The sequence below is a fragment of the Coregonus clupeaformis genome, chromosome 29 (assembly GCF_020615455.1).
Source record: "Coregonus clupeaformis isolate EN_2021a chromosome 29, ASM2061545v1, whole genome shotgun sequence".
Taxonomy (NCBI): Eukaryota; Metazoa; Chordata; class Actinopteri; order Salmoniformes; family Salmonidae; genus Coregonus; species Coregonus clupeaformis.
The window spans coordinates 33082347-33103371 of NC_059220.1; the positions used below are offsets into that span (position 1 = coordinate 33082347).

General features: G+C 44.3%; 1 protein-coding gene across 1 annotated transcript; it reads left to right on the top strand.

Moving 5' to 3' along the window:
• Positions 1–203: 203 nt before the first annotated feature.
• On the top strand, positions 204–16588 carry kctd3 (potassium channel tetramerization domain containing 3). The gene is made up of 19 exons (XM_041855422.2): positions 204–621; positions 1623–1676; positions 1941–1986; positions 2178–2251; positions 2364–2422; positions 2714–2794; positions 3057–3215; positions 3918–4008; positions 4134–4218; positions 4307–4412; positions 4551–4666; positions 4943–5030; positions 5134–5250; positions 5400–5570; positions 7331–7486; positions 11037–11133; positions 14012–14205; positions 14345–14483; positions 14607–16588. The coding sequence occupies exons 1-19, from the start codon at positions 554–556 to the stop codon at positions 15292–15294; spliced, it is 2589 nt and encodes an 862-aa protein (XP_041711356.2). The 5' UTR covers positions 204–553; the 3' UTR covers positions 15295–16588.
• Positions 16589–21025: the final 4437 nt, after the last annotated feature.

Consider the following 21025-nt stretch of genomic DNA (forward strand, 5'->3'; position numbering starts at 1 on the left):
TGCCCATTTGACGAATGTCAACATTCTTCATTTCTAGACATTTTGTTTTCACGTATATGCACAAATAAGTACTATAATAAATACAAAATAGTTTTTCAGTTCATTCTATTTCAGAGAAGTGGCCCAAGTGGTTATATATGGCAACCGTGGCAAGAGGGCTCCAGATATGGGATGACGTAGTGACCGTAGTGGGAGAGGCAGCGGTTCCTTCAACAAGACCACAGCATCGACAGTCGTCACCCCACGACACAGAAAACAGCTCGAAGACACTAAAATACTCGATATTACAAACTCACATGGATGCATATGAAAGTGTATATCGACTAACTTTGGTAAATTAGACTCGCATGACCATTGCCTAAAGGCTACACACAACCATAGCCTATGAATGTGGGGGCTATCGCTGCGTGGAAGTGACATTTTATGGAGGCTTGGAGACGTAGGGGAGCGGGGAGCAGAAGGGGGTAAACTGAAGATTGACACACCAAACTGGAAACATTGGACAGATTCTGCTGGCTACGAGTGACCCACACGCACGGGACGGGGTGGAAACATGGCCGCGAATGTCAATATAACATCTGGGATGGGAGAAATTATTCAACTGAACGTCGGTGGGACAAGGTATTACAGCGTTTAAATAGCCTTACAGTCTATAGAACTGTCAATGTGCTCTCAGGGAGGACAGTATTGACAGACTCGAACAGGCAGACATGTTGCATGATCGTTTCTTTTTAGGTTGACAATGACATGCCGTCGCAGACGAGAACATGGGATTGGAGCTGCGATCAAATGCACGAAAAGCACGCAACACACGCGCTCGTATTGTCAAGGCGTTTACATTGTAGCAAAATGCAATCTTGGTGTTCCGCAGCGAATGGGCATTTTCTGTCACATAGGATATAGGCTCATATAGTTAACTATGGCTATGTCTGGAAAATGTCCTGTATTCCAGTCAAATGTTTGGCAGAAGCCACGGACTCCAGGGTAGACGTAACATAGTAAACTTAAATCCGGGATACTCCAATTAGTTTGATATGTTACGTTTCCTATGGTATGTATTAATTTGTGGATGTCCATCATCCATTTCGTATGTTATGTTACGAATTACAAATCGTATGATATGTTACAAATTGCAATGTGTCCGTGATGAGGTTCGAACACACAACCTTTGGGTTGCTAGACGTTCGCGGTGTATGCCTACCAGTCTACCCCGACTAACCACCCTGCTTTTGTTTTTGCCTTAAGTAACCTTCTGTCTTATGTAACCATACCAAATGTAAAATGTACTATTTTGATTGTACTATGTTGCAGTCTATGAGACCAGGCTGCAGTAGCATTACCCAAGCATGATACATGTATATCACAGTAAACACTTTCCATAATGTATTAAGTGTGTATGTAATATGACTCCACCTTGGACATAGAAATACATGAAGTGATGCTATGTCCTGTGTATCCCTCTTCGGAAGGAATACAAAAAGTAAATGAAAACACATGAGAATTCATGAACATTTATATGTATTATTGTACAGTACAATTCACTGTCATTGCATGTCATTCATTTTGCATTGTGTCATGATACAGTATGTCTGATCTAAGGTATAACCTCTCCTCCCTCTCAGGTTCAGCACCTCTAGACAGACTCTCATGTGGATTCCAGACTCTTTCTTCTCAAGGTGGGTCTACATCCCACTGTACTTGTTCTCTGCACATCTCTGCTAAAATGTGATCTGGCTACAGCTCTGGAAAGGTTACCTAGTTCACTTCAAGGTTCATCTCCCAAGGATTCAATCTTGATAATGCACAGTGTATCAAAAACAGTGTTAGGTCAAGTCTGGCCCACATTTTACATAAAGCCAGAATGAAAGCTGAGATGAGCTTGTTAGGGGCTAACTACAGCACGAGGTTAAGTGTGTGTGTGTGGTGTGTGTGTGTTTCAGTTTGCTGAGTGGGAGAATATCAACTCTACGGGATGAAACTGGAGCTGTGAGTACATTCTTCTATGCGACAGGCAAACATATTTGTCTTCAATGTTTTCCACGTTTTTTGGGGGTCTGGTGAGAGCGTAGGCCACACATTCCACAAATACTCTCTCATGTACTCTCATACAGAGATATTAAACTGTAACATAATGATATTTATGTATTACGTTTCTAAATGTGCCTCTTGTCCTCCAGATATTTATTGACAGGGACCCAACAGCCTTTGCGCCCATCTTGAATTTTCTTCGAACCAAAGAGTTAGACTTACGGTAAGAACACCTGACCCTCTCTACACACAGGAACAGTATCCTTTAAATATTAGCAGAAGCATATTGGTACAGGTTATAAGGTCCTATGACTGATGTTCTCTTCTCTTCATAGGGGGGTAAACATTAACATTCTCCGCCATGAAGCTGAGTTTTATGGGATAACACCATTAGGTATGGCCTCTATGCACTAACCTGAATAATTATTGTGCTTCTACATGGTATTGCATTGTTATTTTCTATAACTAAAAATCTTAAGTGGATCTGGAAACAGCACAATTAACCATCACTTAATAGTTTGACCTTGTCCACTTACCAAGTAGTTTTCAGTACACTACCTACTGGATAATACTAGGCAACTGTATAAATCACATGCTGTAAAATGCTGATTTAGTGGTTTATATATCAAGTTTCTAAAGTGTTTCAGACTATCTTCTTCTCTTGTGTTATGGTGGCTGTCTTCAGTGAGGAGGTTGCTGCTGTGTGAGGAAGTAGAACGTTCATCCTGTGGCAGTGTTCTGTTCCATGGATACCTCCCTCCTCCAGGTACTGTATTCCCACAACTCTCCTCTGGTACAGGTGAATTACAGGACATCATTATATTCTCCCTCCATCGCTCTTATCCCTCTATCTCTCTGTCTGTTTACAAGGGAAACATGAGCGCTCTAGTGATGCTCTTTCTAGTTTTGGTCTTTGAACTTTTGGTATTTTTGACATTCATAAAATGTGTTAGTCATGTAGAATTTGAGTAATTATTTTATTAGTTAGTTGGTTGATTGATTGCTTGAGGAATGTGTTTCTCCCACAGCTCTCCCAGCCCGTAAGTTCAGCTCCACCCCTGCAGCCTCGGGCCCTGCCCCTGAGGATCGGCCTGGTCCTACCGGAGCAGAGGGGGGGTTCCCCCATACCTGTCCCCCCCACCCCTCACTCCCCGGACCCCCTGGAGCCGAGGGACCACACAGACTGGGTGAGCAGGAGGGCAGGGTTAAAAAACAAGGGTGGGGGCAATGGTGTTTGTGTAATGAGGCGTGGAGCAGGGCTAGGGCTGTGGTGCTCTACTCCCCAGTCTCCTCAGAACACTGTGTGCCTTTTTTAATGACCAATCAGAATAATCCTCAGTCCTACCACTAGTCAGGAGATGGTGTGTGTGTGTCTGTGTGTGGCTGTGTTACAGCTGGAGCTGACATGACCTAACATGGGGTAAAAAGCACCATAGTTAAAAGCTCACATTTAACTTAGTTCTGGGCTGTGTGTGTGTGTGTTTAGAGCCAGAGCTGGTTTGAGCTGGAGTTCAGAGAGCATGAGAGGGCTCTCAGTGTAGTATGCACATGCTTTGAACACAGCTGAATTATCCTATTAGTAATATTGATGATCAAATTATATTATGTTGACACCCTTACTCAAATACATTGTACATGGTTGAAATACACTGTACATGGTTGTGTACAGACATTTTGTAATAACATTGCATTTGTAAGCACTTTAGTGCAATCATGCTAATGTACAGAGCATGCTCACTAAACAGTAAAAAACATAGGGAACAAAAAGGGTAGGCAAAAATAATACCATTATTGACCTATATCAACTATTGTGTACAGAACTGTGTGTGTTTTAAGGTAAAATGTTATGTTTCCAGGTTATTAGGTAAAGTGCTTTGTTATGTGTCCAGGTGCTGCGGTGGACCCTAGGAAGGTGCTGATTGTAGCTGGACATCATAACTGGATCGTAGTGGCTTATGCACACTTTGTCATCTGCTACAGGTAACACTGGCATTAGTAGTCGGATTCATCGACTCAGAGTTGATATTATTTATATATTATACTCCTCATAAATCTTGAGTGTGGGTGTACTAATGTGTGTGTATTAACGTGTATGTGTTCTTCAGGATAAAAGAGTCGTCAGGGTGGCAGCAGGTGTTTTCTAGCCCCTATCTGGACTGGTCCATGGAGAGAATCGCCCTTAACGCCAAGGTTGTGTTATACTTCTATAACTGTACATCACTAAATCACAATGTATTGTCCGAAAGGTGCTTTATCAATTAAGTTTATTGTTATACAGGTGGTGGGTGGTCCCCATGGCGATAAGGACAAGATGGTGGCAGCTGCCTCCAATAACAACATCATCCTCTGGAGCATCCAGGACGGAGGGAGTGGCAACGAGATAGGTAGGTGTGTGTGTGTGTGTGTGTGTGTGTGTGTGTGTGTGTGTGTGTGTGTGTGTGTGTGTGTGTGTGTGTGTGTGTGTGTGTGTTTGTGAAAGCGAGACATGCGTGTGTTTTATTGTTTCTCTCTCCTCTCTCTAGGTGTGTTTAGTCTGGGTGTACCAGTAGATCATCTGTTCTTCATTGGGAACCAGCTGGTGGCCACCAGTCACACTGGGAAGGTGGGGGTCTGGAACGCTGTTACACAGCACTGGCAGGTAGGATTACATAGGGTGTGTGTGTCAGGATGGAGAGAGGGAGGGAGGGAGAGAAATGTCAACAGGGCTTAGAGAAGAAGACTGAAGAATGTTTTAAAGTGTATGTGTGCCGTGAACATAATTTTCTGCCTTTTTTGATGTACAGTAGTAGCTATGAATATCAGAGAAAATAATAATAATGTTGTGTGAGCCGTGCGTGACGGTGGCCGCCCGGTACACAGGGAGAGAGAGGGGTAGGTTTCATTTGAACCCTTTCTTTTCTCTCCTCTCCATCAGGTGCAGGATGTAGTTCCCATCACCAGCTGTGACACGGCTGGCTCCTTTCTGCTACTGGGCTGCAACAACGGATCCATCTACTACATAGGTACGCACACACTTAATTCAGGAAGTGGAATTAGATTTTTTGTTTATTTCCTTAATTGACTGAAATGGAATTGACCCTAAGCCTTCTTGGTTCTCTCTCTCAGACATGCAGAAGTTTCCTCTGAGGATGAAGGATAATGATCTGTTGGTGACAGAGCTGTACCACGACCCGTCTAATGACGCCATCACTGCTCTCAGTGTCTACCTCACACCCAAGACCAGTGAGTCCACACGCGCACACACACTCTCAAACACACACCTACGTGTACATGAATACACACACACACACACACAAATAATATATTTCCGTTGGGGTTCAGCCTTCCTGAGCAATTCTTATCTTTCTCTCTTTTTCTCCCTCTGACTCTAGGTGTGAGTGGTAACTGGATAGAGATAGCGTATGGAACCAGTTCTGGAGCAGTCCGGGTCATAGTTCAACACCCTGAGACAGTAGGCTCTGGACCTCAGCTCTTCCAAACCTTTACTGTCCACCGCTCCCCTGTCACCAAGATCATGCTCTCGGAGAAACACCTGGTCTCAGGTAAGAAGGGGAGAGAGCAGGAGGGGAGGATTTTGGGATAGGTTTGAGCGTTGTGTAATCGGGTTAAGAAAATAACAGGTATGCCAATGTTCACTATGTCTAAATATACAGTGTGGGGGAAAAAAGTATTTGATCCCCTGTACGTTTGCCCACTGACAAAGAAATGATCAGTCTATAATTTTAATGGTAGGTTTATTTGAACAGTGAGAGACAGAATAACAACAAAAAAATCCAGAAAAACAAATGTCAAACTGTTATAAATTGATTTGCATTTTAATTAGGTAAATAAGTATTTGACCCTTCTGCAAAACATGACTTAGTACTTGGTGGCAAAACCCTTGTTGGCAATCACAGAGGTCAGACGTTTCTTGTAGTTGGCCACCAGGTTTGCACACATCTCAGGAGGGATTTTGTCCCACTCCTCTTTGCAGATCTTCTCCAAGTCATTAAGGTTTCGAGGCTGACATTTGGCAATTCGAACCTTCAGCTCCCTCCACAGATTTTCTATGGGATTAAGGTCTGGAGACTGGCTAGGCCACTCCAGGACCTTAATGTGCTTCTTCTTGAGCCACTCGTTTGTTGCCTTGGCCGTGTGTTTTGGGTCATTGTCATGCTGGAATACCCATCCACGACCCATTTTCAATGCCCTGGCTGAGGGAAGGAGGTTCTCACCCAAGATTTGACGGTACATGGCCCCGTCCATCGTCCCTTTGATGCGGTGAAGTTGTCCTGTCCCCTTAGCAGAAAAACACCCCCAAAGCATAATGTTTCCACCTCCATGTTTGACGGTGGGGATGGTGTTCTTAGGGTCATAGGCAGCATTCCTCCTCCTCCAAACTTGGCGAGTTGAGTTGATGCCAAAGAGCTCGATTTTGGTCTCATCTGACCACAACACTTTCACCCAGTTCTCCTATGAATCATTCAGATGTTCATTGGCAAACTTCAGACGGCCCTGTATATGTGCTTTCTTGAGCAGGGGGATCTTGCGGGCGTTGCAGGATTTCAGTCCTTCACGGCGTAGTGTGTTACCAATTGTTTTCTTAGTAACTATGGTCGCAGCTGCCTTGAGATCATTGACAAGATCCTCCCGTCTAGTTCTGGGCTGATTCCTCACCGTTCTCATGATCATTGCAACTCCACGAGGTGAGATCTTGCATGGAGCCCCAGGCCGAGGGAGATTGACAGTTATTTTGTGTTTCTTCCATTTGCGAGTAATCGCACCAACTGTTGTCACCTTCTCACCAAGCTGCTTGGCGATGGTGTTGTAGCCCATTCCAGCCTTGTGTAGGTCTACAATCTTGTCCCTGACATCCTTGGAGAGCTCTTTGGTCTTGGCCATGGTGGAGAGTTTGGAATCTGATTGATTGATTGCTTCTGTGGACAGGTCTTTTATACAGGTAACAAACTGAGATTAGGAGCACTCCCTTTTAAGAGTGTGCTCCTAATCTCAGCTCGTTACCTGTATAAAAGACACTTGGGAGCCAGAAATCTTTCTGATTGAGAGGGGGTCAAATACTTATTTCCCTCATTAAATGCAAATCAATTTATAACATTTTTGACATGCGTTTTTCTGGATTTTCTCACTGTTGAAATTAACATACCATTAAAATTATAGACTGATCATTTCTTTGTCAGTGGGCAAACGTACAAAATCAGCAGGGGATCAAATACTTTTTTCCCTCACTGTATGTATTTTAATGGCTGTGTTTCATACACATTGTGTGTGTTTGCCTCTGTCTTTCCATGTGTGTGTCCTTTAGTGTGTGCGGACAACAACCATGTGCGGACGTGGACGGTGACGCGGTTCCGAGGCATGATCTCCACGCAGCCTGGCTCCACCCCCCTGGCCTCCTTTAAGATCCTCTCATTGGAGGAGACGGAGAGCCATGGCAGCTACTCATCAGGCAACGACATCGGTGAGAGATGGGGAGAGAGAGGGAAATAGATATGGGAAATGGAAGGGATGGATGATATTTTTTTTATCTAGAAAGGGTCTCGAGCAGGTGTGTCAAACTCATTTTAGCTCAGGGGCCACATGGAGGAAAATCTATTCCCAAGTGGGCCGGACCAGTAAAATCATGGTGTATATATAACTTAAAAACAACAACTTCAGATTGTTTTCTTTGTTTTAATACGATAAACATAAAGCTGGAGCCTGAGGATAGTGTGTCCAAAATAGTACAAGCACAACATCACTATTAATCATAAAACACCTCAAGTCTATTTGAAAATTCTAAAGAAAAAGAACACACAAACTCACAATGCCTCAGTGATTCACAGAACTGTTTCACAGATCACAGAACTATATCAGGGTGTCATTTCTCAGGCAGAAATGTAGATAAAAATAATGAAATCCTGTTCCCCAAACAAGTGCAAGAACCACAAAGTCAAGAATAGGTTAAATATACAAATGAAATAAAAACAATTAAAAACAATAGCACAACATAAAAACATATAAACATAAAGCTGGAGCCTGAGTTTGTGTCCAAAAGCACAACATCCCTATTAATCATAAAACACCTCAAGTTATTTGAAAATTCTGAGGACAAAGAACACACAAACACACAATGCCTCAGTGATTCACAGAAGTATATCACAGATCACAGAACATATCAGGGTGTCTCATGCAGCACTTTAAGTGGGGTTGCATAGTTTATTTGACTCCTGAAACCTGGCATCTTTTAGCTTTCACCAGCGCATCAATATCAGGCGTCACATCCTGAGTGGCAGCCAACTTCAGGATGTGATTTCAAGTGCTTGTGCGAGAGCCTTGAGCGCAGCTTTGTTTTATTTATGCTCATTACAGAGAACTTGCTCACAAAGATATGTGGTTCCAAACATGCACAACAGTTTTGCAGCGAGGGCTGTCAAGTTGGGGTAACCTGGCAAGAGATTCTGATAAAATGTGTCCAAGCCAGCTGCGGCAAATTTGCCCTTCAAATCCGAGTCACACTGCAAGTCTATTATTTCAAGTTGGATGCTGACGGACAGATCAGAGGGATTCACGGTGAATGGCGAGCAAAAAACTTTGAAGTCTTTCTCCAGTTCACCAAAAATCTGAAAGCGTTGCTCCAACTCCCGTAACAGTCCTGTTATTTTATCTTTGAACCACTTCATGTCTGCCACATGTTGGGTCGCGCACACATTTTTCAGACAGGGGAAGTGAGCTGCATCACCACCGGCGAGTTGCGTCTCCTACAATGACAGCTTCAACTTGAAAGAACGTATGCTGTCATAATACTGCGTGACAACTTTGTTGCGCCCTTGCAGCTGTTTGTTCAAGTTATTCAGGTGCTCTGTAACATCCACCATAAATGCAAGGTCCTGCATCCATTCTGCGGAATGAAATTCTAACTGGTTTGCCCTTTTCTTCCATGAACTGTTCAATTTCTTCTCGTAAATCAAAGAAACACCTCAGCACAGCACCTCGGCTTAACCATCTTACCTCAGTGTGGTATGGCAGGCCATATATGTGGTCTTTCTCTCTGAGGAGGCTGTCAAACTGACGGTGATTCAGGCTTCTGGATCGGATGAAATTAACAATTTGGATGACCACCTTCATGACGTTATCCATCTTTAATGACTTGCAACACAAATCCTCCTGGTGCAAAATACAGTGAAAAGTCCAAAAATCACGTCCTCCATTTGCAGATTGCACTTTCTCTCTGAACTTTGTCACAACACCTGCTTTTTTCCCGATCATTGAGGGCGCACCATCTGTAGCCAGGCTGACAGCGCGGGACCAGTCCACTCCGACCCTGTCCACTGACGAGTGCAGTGAAAATATCAGCTGCTGTCGTTGTATCTGTCATCGGCACCAACTCCACAAACTCCTCGGTGACGGTCAATGTGTCATCAACTCCGCGGATGAAAATGGCCAGTTGTGCAACATCTGTAATGTCCGTGCTTTCATCAATTGCAACCGAAAACGCAATAATTGACTTTACTTTTTGCTTCAACTGGCTGTCCAAATCCACTGAAAGATCGGAAATCCTGTTTGCAACTGTGTTTCTAGTCAGGCTGATATTTGCAAAAGCCTGGCGCTTTTCAGGGCACACAATCTCTGCTGCCTTCATCATGCATGTTTTTACAAATTCACCCTCACTAAATGGTTTTGAAGCCACTGCGATTTCATTAGCAATGAGGTAGCTAGCTTTCACTGCAGCGTCACTGATGTCTCGGCTGTGAGTAAACACAGACTGCTGTTTCTTCAGACCTGCCAACAGTTCATTCACCTTCTCTCTTCTCTCTTCTCCGCTGTCCTTGAAAGTTGTCATATTTGTCGGCATGAAGACTCACATAGTGGCGACGAAGGTTATATTCTTTCAGCACTGCAACATGCTGTGAACACACCAAACATACAGCTTTCCCATTCAATTCCGTGAATAAATAGGAGGATGACAATTTTTCTTGGAACACTCTGCACTTTGCGTTCACTTTTCTCTTTTTTGACAGAGACATATTGGGGCAATGAGGGTGCCAAAGCACATAATGTTAAAAGTAGAAGCCGTAATAAATATCGCGGGCAAAACAAAGTAGCTCATCTGGACTGGCTGCACTTGCTTGTCCTACTTGCTCTGCCCCGGTATAAACAGTTTGCTTGCTTAACACAATTGCTATTGCACCATCCAGTGGACGCAATTGGAACAGCAGTTTCTTTTATTGAAAAATTGCAGCTCATTTTTATACTTTACAAAATCATCTCGCGTGCTGGATTAAACCCGTTTGCGGGCCTGATCCGTCCCGTGGGCCTGACGTTTGACACCCCTGGTCTAGAGCAAGGGTGTCAATATGGCCCGTGGGTGGTTTAAGTAAAAAAATACATATTTACGTTTTTTGTTGTTGGGGAAAAAAAACTCAATATACTTTAAAATCACTAAAACTAAATTGAAACTGTGTAGAAATGATAATGGACCTACCTTCATACAATTTTTTAACTGTTTCCAGATTGCTAATAATCACCAAAATGAAAGCTAGACAGTCAGGGAGCATCGAAAATTCCCAAAACGATGGATAGAGGACAATTTTCTTCAAATTTTGATGACGAGGAAATACAACCAATTTTCAGTGCGGCCCTCCGTACCTTGTTGAAGAATGAATGAGGCCCCGGGACAAAATAGTTTGACACCCCTAGTCTAGAACCTAGTGTAGGTGTGGGTCTAAATCCCAGTAAGACTTACATTACAATTCCAACAAGCCCAGCACCCCACGCTCTCCCTGCTCCCCCACTGTGTCATCTCCTTCAATGAAGGGCTTTTCACACTACTGAGCTTAACCGAGGTGAGCAAAACCAAGCTGTACTGCTTAAGCATCCACCATAGTTGCTGAAACCGTGCTGAAAAGGACAATGTGAAAAGAAAATATCTGAGCCAACACAGTTTGGTTTGGGTGGGCATGATAGTGTGAAAAGGGTATAGCAGAGGGTTTAGAGCCCAATCTCATCAGTGTGGTCTGGTTTCCTCTCAGGTCCGTTTGGGGAGAGAGATGACCAGCAGGTGTTTATTCAGAAGGTCATCCCCGTCACCAACAAGCTGTTTGTTCGCCTCTCCTCCACCGGGAAAAGGTATTACACATCAGTTATCCTCACACAACATCTACTCAAATCGAATTGTATTTGTCAACAGGTGTAGACCTTACCGTGAAATGGTACTTACGAGCCCTTAACCAACAATGCAGAGTTTTTAAAGAGTAAGTAAGAAAAATTTGCTCAATAAAAACCATATCTCAGACTGGCCAATAAAAAGAAAAGATTAAGATGGGCAGTCTGAGATATGGCTTTTTCTTTGCAACTCTTCCTAGAAGGTCAGCATCCCGGAGTCACCTCTTCACTGTTGACATTGAGACTGGTGTTTTGCGGGTACTATTCAATGAAGCTGCCAGTTGAGGACCTGTGAGGCGCCTGTTTCTCAAACTAGACACTCTAATGTATTTGTCCTATTGCTCAGTTGTGCACCGGGGCCTCCCACTCCTCTTTCTATTCTGGTTAGAGCCGGTTTGCGCTGTTCTGTGAAGGGAGTAGTACACAGCGTTGTACGAGATCTTCAGTTTCTTGGCAATTTCTCGCATGGAATAGCCTTCATTTCTCAAAACAAGAATAGACTGACGAGTTTCTGAAGAAAGTTATTTGTTTCTGGCCATTTTGAGCCTGTAATCGAACCCACAATTGCTGATGCTCCAGATACTCAACTAGACTCAAGAAGGCCAGTTTTATTGCTTCTGTAATCAGCACAACAATTTTCAGCTGTGCTAACATAATTGCAAAAGGGTTTTCTAATGATCAATTAGCGTTTTAAAATGATAAACTTGGATTAGCAAACACAACGTGCCATTGGAACATTGGTGGTTGCTGATAATGGGCCTCTGTACGCCTAGGTAGATATTACATTAAAAATCAGCCGTTTCCAGCTACAATAGCCATTTACAACATTAACAATGTCTACACTGTATTTCGGATCAATTTGATGTTATTTTAATGGACCAAAAAATTGCTTTTCTTTCGAAAACAAGGACATTTCTAAGTGACCCCAAACTTTTGAACGGTAGTGTACATGTATGTAGGGGTAAAGTGACTGCATAGATAATAAACAGAAAATAGCAGCAGCATATGTGAAGGAGTGTGTGTGTGTGTGTGTGTGTTGGAGTGTAGTGAGTGTGTGGTTAGAGTCAAGTGAGTGTACATTGAACCTGTGCAAGAGAGTCAGTGCCAAAAATTATAAATAATAATAAAATAAGGGGGTCAATGTAAATAGTCCGGGTAGCCATTTGATTAAGTGTTCAGCAGTTTTATGGCTTGTGGGTAGAAGCTGTTAAGGAGCCTTTTGGTCCCAGACTTGACGCTCCGGTACTGCTTGCCGTGCGGTATCAGAGAGACCAGTCTATGACTTAGGCCTTCCTCTGACACTGCCTGGTATAGAGGTCCTGGATGGCAGGAAGCTCGGCCCCAGTGACGTACTGGGCTGTTCACACTACCCTCTGTAGGGCCTTGCAGTCGGAAGCCGAGCAGTTGCCATACCAAGCGGTGATGCAACCAGTCAGGATGCTCTTGATGGTGTATCTGTATAACCTTTTGAGGATCTGAGGTCCCATGCCAGATCTTTTCAGCCTCCTGAGGGGGAATAGGTGTTGTCGTGCCCTCTTCATGAGTGTCTTGGTGTGTTTGGACCATGATAGGTTCTTAGTGATGTGGACAGCGAGAAACATGATGCTCTTGACCCGCTCCACTACAGCCCTGTTGATGTGAATGTGTGTGTGCTCAGAAATCCTTTTCCTGGAGTCCACAATCAGCTCTTTTGTCTTGCTCATGTTGAAGGAGAGGTTGTTATCCTGGCACCACACTGCCAGGTCTCTGACCTCCTCCCTATAGGCTGTCTCATCGTCGTGTCGTCTGCAAACTTTATGATGGTGTTGGAGTTGTGTGCTCTCAACCCACTCCACTACAGCCCTGTCGATGTGAATGGGGGCGTGCTCGGCCCCCCTTTTCCTGTAGGCCACGATCAGCTCTTTTGTCTTGATCACGTTGAGGTAGAGGTTGCACCGTTGTGTCGTCCGCAAAATTGATAGTGGTGCTGGAGTTTTGCGTGGCCATGCAGTCGTGGGTGAACAGGGAGTACAGGAGGGGACTAAGCACGCACCCCTGAGGGGCCCCTGTGTTGATGGTCAATGTGGTGGATGTGTTGTTCCCTACCCTCACCACCTGGGGGCGGCCCGTCAGGAAGTCCAGGATCCAGTTGCAGAGGGAGGTGTTCAGTACCAGGGTCCTTAGCTTAGTGATGAGCATGGAGGGCACTATAGTGAATGAACAGCATTCTCACATAGCTGTTCCTTATGTCCAGGTGGGAAAGGGCAGTGTGGAGCGCAATAGAGATTGCGTCATCTGTGGATCTGTTGGGGCGGTATGCGAATTGGAGGGGGTCATGGGTTTCTGGGATGATGGTGTTAATGTGAGCCATGACCAGCCTTTCAAAGCAATTCATGGCTACAGATGTGAGTGCTACAGGGCAGTAGTCATTTAGACAGGTCACCTTAGCGTTCTTGGGCTCAGGGACTATGGTGGTCTGCTTGAATCATGTTGGTATTACAGACTCAGTCAGGGATAGGTTGAAAATGTCAGTGAAGACACTTGCCAGCTGGTCAGCGCATGCTCTGAGTAAGCGTCCTGGTAATCCGTCTGGCCCTGCGACCTTGTGAATGTTAACTTGTTTAAAGGTCTTACTCACATCGGCTACGGAGAGTGTGATCACATCATTATGTTACTTTCATCCAGCTCACAGTAAACGCACTTAAATTCATCAAATGTGTCCCAAGTGAGCATACAACCTTTAACCGAAGTGTTGCTAGCACTATGCTCAAACACACTGAACTACCAGAACTGTGGCTGCTCTGTTCTGGTCTGAATGCAGTCAGTTCCGGTCTGATGTGGCTGTCCTGGTTGTCCCTGCTAGGATCTGTGAGGTGGCGGCGGTGGATGGGACCACCATCTCGTGTTTCACGGTGAGGGAGTGTGAGGGTTCTAGCAGGATGGGTTCTAGACCCAGGAGGTACCTCTTTACTGGCCATGGCAACGGCAGCATTCAGATGTGGGATCTCACCACCGCTATGGACACCGCCAACAAGGGAGAGGAGAAGAAGACCGATGGTGAGGAGTGATAATACATTATTTGTATAGGAACAGATGCATCCGAGGGCATTGTACATATCCATGGCTTGTATAGTGTCATTTTGACACTGTTTTCACATTTAGTTCGACACTGATAAATTATGTGTTTAATTCACAGAGGTGGGAGGGCCAACAGAGGAGGAGCTGCTGCAGCTATTGGACCAGTGTGACCTCAGCACCTCCCGCTGTGCCACGCCCAATATCAGCCCCGCCCCTTCGGTGCTGCAGCACAGCCGCCTCCGAGAGTCCTGCTCCAGGTCAGTTACACACCTAAATCTGTCTCTGACTCTTCATGTCGTGAACGTTTGTCTGTATACTTGTCTTTTTCATGGCATCTGTATCTATTTATCTGATCCCCATTCTCTCTCTGTCTGTCCCAGCCTCCGGCTGCAGGCCCAAGAGCCCATCCCAGAGACGGCCACCTACGGAGCCCTACGACCCTACAGAGAGAGCCCCCTGCTGGCCCACGCCCGCCGCACAGAGTCCTTCCACAGCTACAGAGACTTCCAGAACTTCTCCCTGGGGACAGGTCTGCTGGAGCGCCCCGGACAGGCTCCAGGACAGGGGGCAGGTCCAGGTACAGAGGCCCGAACCCGGTCACTGTGCGAGGCTGGGGGAGAGGAGGGAGAGCGGAGGGGCTCGGCCATGGAGCTCTGGGCTAGCCGAAGCGCTAACGCCGCTAATGCTGATGTTGTTGCTAATGCTGCCGTGGTCACAGGTGGCGCCACTGCCGAAGAGGGCGTTTTGGAATCGCCATGGCAACCCCCCGACAGTCCTGGAGGAGACGTTCGGGGAAGGGCCCAATTGGAAGAGGAGGGGGTGGGGTTAGGATCAGTGGCGGAGGCTAGGTCTGAGGTGAGAAGGAAGGGAGGGTTTGAGGGGGCGGTATTTCTGGGCAGAAAGAGAGCACCTCCAGTCCCCCAGCTCACCACGCTTCCCTCGGTGGGGTCTGAGGGGGGAGGCAGTGACTCCTCCTCCACTGCCTCCCCCTCCCCCACCCAGCTGGCTTCCACTTCCCCCCGACACAGGAAGTGCAGCGAGCCGGCCAATCTTGACAGCAGCCTGTGAGTTACGGACAGCTCTGACACAGACACGCCCCTGGTGTCAGTAAGTCAACAGCTCCGGGTAGAAGTTACTCCTCTAGCTACTGATCTAGGACCAGCCTACCCTCCCCAAATCCTAACCTTAACCATTAGGAGTAAAACATACTAAACTGACTTTGGATCAATGTTTGGGGGCAACTTCATCTCACAGGCAATATTCAAGACTGCCACAGTATGACATCTCAAAATAAAGCCCTATATTCTCAGTCAAGAGAAGAAACTTGACGCCTGCTGGAAGTTGCTAACTAGCCTAAGGATGATCTTCTAGTTCAGAGCATGACTTTAACCCTTCAGATCTCTCCATCATGGCTGGAATCTGGTAGCTACATAAGTGGTCCTCCTCCAATGTTTGTTCCAATAGTCCACTCATGATATCAGTAGGAAACTTTGTGTTCGAGGTATATAGTTTATCGACTATTAACACAAAGTGCTAGATAGGTTTATTTCCCCCTTGTGGTTGTGATCACTTTCACACACTCATGGTTTGGGTTCACAGGTTGTGAACCTCCACACAACACACAGTAATGCTGTTCAACCAGCCAGTGGCCATGCGTGTTGTGTTTTAGACCTGAATGAATTCTACATTACACAGTAAATCACCTTATCATTTTTCTTTCTCAAAACAGACAGACATCTCATGCTGAAGGTCAAAGTGACTTTGCATGGCATTCTATGTTATTATAAATGTAAGGAATCATACTTAGTGCCTTTTTTAAACATTAGCCATAGTCTAAATATCCACCTGTCCTTTCAGTGATGTAGAGAGGAAGTAGACCAAAGGTTGAATGGAGTATATCTGTCTGTATGCAGTGTGTTGGTCTCACTGTCCAGTGGTGTCACAGGTTGGATAGCTGCTATTATCGTCACTCCTGTCACCCAACAGTAGCTTTCAGATGGAGAGCGAGAATAAGAGGAAAGAGAGGGAGTTTTCAGTGGAGCCCGTCCTCCCTCCACGCCCATCAATAGACTAGACCTGGGTCAAATACATACAACTTGAGGTGCACTTGATTTAGCTTGCCCAGTACAATGGAACCAATGGAATATTCCCAAAAATGCGAACCAAACAAAATCAAGCGCACCCATTGTATCTGAAAATACAGTATTTGACCCAGGTCTGTCCTAGACCGAGATGTTTAGTAAGAGAGGGAATGACACCAAACTGAGGGTTCAACATGTACAAAGATATAAATCTAAATAATATGCAACCTGATTATACACTACCGTTCAAAAAGTTTGGGGTCACTTAGAAATGTCCTTGTTTTTGAAAGAAAAGCAATTTTTTTGTCCATTAAAATAACATCAAATTGATCAGAAATACAGTGTAGACATTAATGTTGTAAATGGCTGTTGTAGCTGGAAACGACTGATTTAAAAAAAATGTAATATCTACATAGGCGTACAGAGGCCCATTATCAGTAACCATCAGTCCTGTGTTCCAATGGCACGTTGTGTTTGCTAATTCAAGTTTATCATTTTAAAAGGCTAATTGCTCATTAGAAAACCCTTTTGCAATTATGTTAGCATATTTGAATTAGCAAACACAACGTGCCATTGCAATAAAACTGGCCTTCTTGAGACTAGTTGAGTATCTGGAGCATCAGCAATTGTGGGTTCGATTACAGGCTCAAAATGGCCAGAAACAAAGAACATTCTTCTGAAACTCGTCAGTCTATTCTTGTTCTGAGAAATGAAGGCTATTCTATGCGAGAAATTGCCAAGAAACTGAAGATCTCGTACAACGCTGCGTACTACTCCCTTCACAGAACAGTGCAAACTGGCTCTAACCAGAATAGAAAGAGGAGTGGGAGGCCCCGGTGCACAACTGAGCCAGTCTCAACTCCGGGATGCTAACCTTCTAGGCAGAGTTGCAAAGAAAAAGCCATATCTCATACTGGCCAATAAAAAGAAAAGATTAAGATGGGCAGTCTGAGATATATATGGCTTTTCTTTGCAACTCTGCCTAGAAGGTCAGCATCCCGGAGTCGCCTCTTCACTGTTGTCGTTGAGACTGGTGTTTTGCGGGTACTATTTAATGAAGCTGCCAGTTGGAACATTGGTGGTTGCTGATAATGGGCCTCTGTACGCCTAGGTAGATATTACATAAAAAATCTGCCGTTTCCAGCTACAATAGCCATTTACAACATTAACAATGTCTACACTGTATTTCTGATCAATTTGATGTTATTTTAATGGACAAAAAAATTGCTTTTCTTTCGAAAACAAGGACATTTCTAAGTGACCCCAAACTTTTGAACGGTGGTGTATATGGAGAATATACCTACATAATCAAAATAATATAATATGTAATCATACTGATGCATTTTAAATGTGTGTATAACTCTTATCTACATATTTGCTGTTTGCGACATATCTGTTTGTTCTCATATAAGCTATTCATATTAATATTTTATCGTACCTAAATTGCATTTGCACTCGCACCTCGACGATGAAGTAACATTTTTATTTTGTATGAGATGATATTCAGCCCTTTGATGACTAATGCCTGTCCCTCTCTATGTCTCTGTGTGTCTAAGGCCTGGATTCATTCCGATCCGTGTTAGATCCGCCCGATTGAGCCGACACAGTATGCAGCATTTACCGTGAATGCGGTCTCTGCGAACGCGGGAACATTGCCTTTAAAAGGTGCATAGCCGGCCCAAAAAGGGCCGATCGGATTAAATCTAGGCCTAAGCTATATCTCTTCTCTGGCTATGTTTACACTTTCGCCTCAGACAGATACTAAAGAAAAGGAAGAGATCTATTTATGTCGCTCGTTATAACATTTTGGATAACATGTACAAACGCATTATTATGTCGCTATGTATTAGTGCTTGCTAGACTACATGGTATAGTACTAGCCTATTACTCACCTGTTGGCACTGAATTGCTGTTGTCTTTGAGCTGGCTAGTCGTATAGGATGTAAGAAGAAGTATTAGGGATCTATTCAATCTGTAAAGCTGAAGTGTTAAAGATTCCGCTATAGAAATATAAAAGGTAATTTCCGATTGAGCCGACATATGCAGCGTTTACCATGAATGCAGTCTCTGCTAAAGCGGGAATATTGCCTTTAAATTTCAATCGCACTGTAAAGCTGAACTTCCACGATGGGGATTTAATAGAGCCCTAAAGACTGACACAGGACCTATTTATAACCCTTCAGTTCAGCTTGGGTTTATCTGACAAGCAGTAGTCACACAAACCTGGTAACCTTGTATTGTAAAGTTGGGTGTAATAGGGTTACAGGGCATGCAGGCTTTTGCTCCATCCCAGCACTACTCTTAAGTCTCTGGCTGTAGCCATGGGATCAACATGTCTGTTATGTCGCTCTCTGTGGGTAACCGTGCAAGGAGGGAGCACCAGGTTAGTGTGGATACTCTTGTCAAAGTGTGTGTGTGTGTGTGTGTGTGTGTGTGTCCCAGACAAGCGTGACACACTCCGAAGCAGCGCTGGGCTCTCAGCAGTGTAACCTTCCCTTTAGAAAAGTTAGCAACTTTGTTAGCTGGTGTTTGATAGCTGTGTGATTTATGAGCGTAATAAAGTGGTGTTGCTGCTTCTGAATGTGTGAGCCGCCAAGGGCCATACTGTCTGCTACAATCACTCTATTTTTACTTTAGAAAACATTTTTTTTTAAACTTTAACAATAGCTGTGAATGTGCCTGTGAACGTGCAGCTACTATGCCCTTGTCAAAATGGCGTCCTTGAGTTGGGGCACAGTCGTAACTGCCAGTTTGGTGTGTCCCTTTTTTAAGGGACATAAAAACAAAACTGACCGCTACATGGCAAGCTGAAATACCGTCCCCATAGGTTTGTGTGTGTTAAAGCCTTCCCAGAAGAGTGGAGGCTTTTATAGCAGCAAAGGGGGGACCAACTCCATATTAATGCCCATAAATTTTGGGGGGATGTTTGCCGAGCAGGTGTCCACATACTTTTGGTTGTGTGTGTGCGTGATGTGATTTGGTTGACATGGAGGACCTAATACTAGTTGAATGGCAGGCCTTAGTTATGCAGCGGTATCTCTACTGCTTGGTAGACGGGTCTGGGTGGCCTCGGTTAGGTACTACAATGTGAATCCACTAGAGGGCACTGTGGATGTGTGTAAAATCAAGGTACAGATTAACGCTGTGGACACTGAATAAATAAATGAATATATACCGACTACATATATGGTGTCTTCATACAGTTTAGTGTGGTTTTAGCATTGGTTAGGAGAACCATGTTGATGACAAAAGCATGCTGTTTATCTGTTGCTAATTATGACATTTTCAGTGTAATGTCTCATATCGACCCTTCATAGGAATTGTGTTAAACAGCGTTGACATGAAATAGGTACTTGTGTGTGTTCTGTAACTCTAGCTGCTGCGTCTGTCCTTTCTGACGTCTCCTCAAGTCTGTACTGATGGAGTAAATCACACTAATTCAGTATATCAACTGTCTCTGTGTCTTTCATCAAACACTAAGCGCAACTGTGACACGTCATCACACTTGTTTCATGCCTCACTCCAATCCTTTCGGTTTCCAAAACGTTAATGTTTATGTTGTGAGCATTGTTATATGATAAAGTGTGTGCATGTACCACCCTCTGGTTTTTGTTCCAGCCAACAACCGCAACATATCACACTAAGTCAAATATCACTATTTCCCAAGTACATTAATATTCAGAGACATACAAAAACACCATTTATAAACTGGGTGGTTCGAGCCCTGAATGCTGATTGGCTGAAAGCTGTGGTATATCAGACCGTATACCACGGGTATGACAAAAACATTATTTTTACTGTTCTAATTATGTTGGTAACCAGTTTATAATAGCAATAAGGCACCTCAGGGGTTTGTAGTATATAGCCAATATACCATGGCTAAGGGCTGTATCCAGGCACTCTGCTTTGCGCATAAGAACAGCCCTTAGCCGTGGTATCTTGGCCATATACCACACCCCCTCATGCCTTATTGCTTAATTCGACAATTTCAGTACAATGTGTCGTATGGAAAAAGTTTAAAAGCATTCTAGTACCTAGACTTTTGATAAACTGTTGATGCCCAGCTCTCTAAACAAAGCTGCACAAGAAGAGTCAACTCGTTTTATTCAAATGGCCCCTGTCTATGTTCTAACCAGGCCAGGAGCCGCAGAGGGGGAGAGGGATCTAAACTAGGACACCCAGAGTGGACTGTCTCTCTTCAGCTATGTCTCTACACTGATCATCCAACTGTACAGCCAACCATTTGCCTTTTATAGTCCTCGCTCTCTAGTGGATGGCTTCTAAAACTAACTATTGTACTCTGGACTAAGGATTGCTGTCTGGGCTAAGCAGCTGACTCAAGACTGAGTTGAAGATGGAGATGTATAACATAGTAATAAGACAGACTTATGAACATAGGCCAGATCACATACGAACAAAACAATACACTATATATAATACTCTTTAACATTCATAAATGAATACTGGCAGTAGAAAAAAACTAAAACATTATTTACAGTGTACGTACCAAGAAGACGCTGAAAATCTGTACATGATAGTTTGAAACATAATGTTAGGTGCGTCAAAGCACCAAACCTCAAGGGAAATATGGGTGGTCCTCTGTAGCTCAATTGGTAGAGCATGGCGCTTGTAACTCCAGGGTAGTGGGTTCGATCCCCGGGACCACCCATACGTAAAAATGTATGCGCATATGACTGTAAGTCGCTTTGGATAAAAGC

Bases quoted from the DNA above. Each gene is read 5' to 3' on its own strand.
- kctd3 (XM_041855422.2), top strand. From the start codon at position 554: ATGGCCGCGAATGTCAATATAACATCTGGGATGGGAGAAATTATTCAA. The intron at 4,667-4,942 runs GTAGGATTACAT...CCTCTCCATCAG, and splicing joins CTGTTACACAGCACTGGCAG to GTGCAGGATGTAGTTCCCAT. The intron at 11,134-14,011 runs GTATTACACATC...TGTCCCTGCTAG, and splicing joins CTCTCCTCCACCGGGAAAAG to GATCTGTGAGGTGGCGGCGG.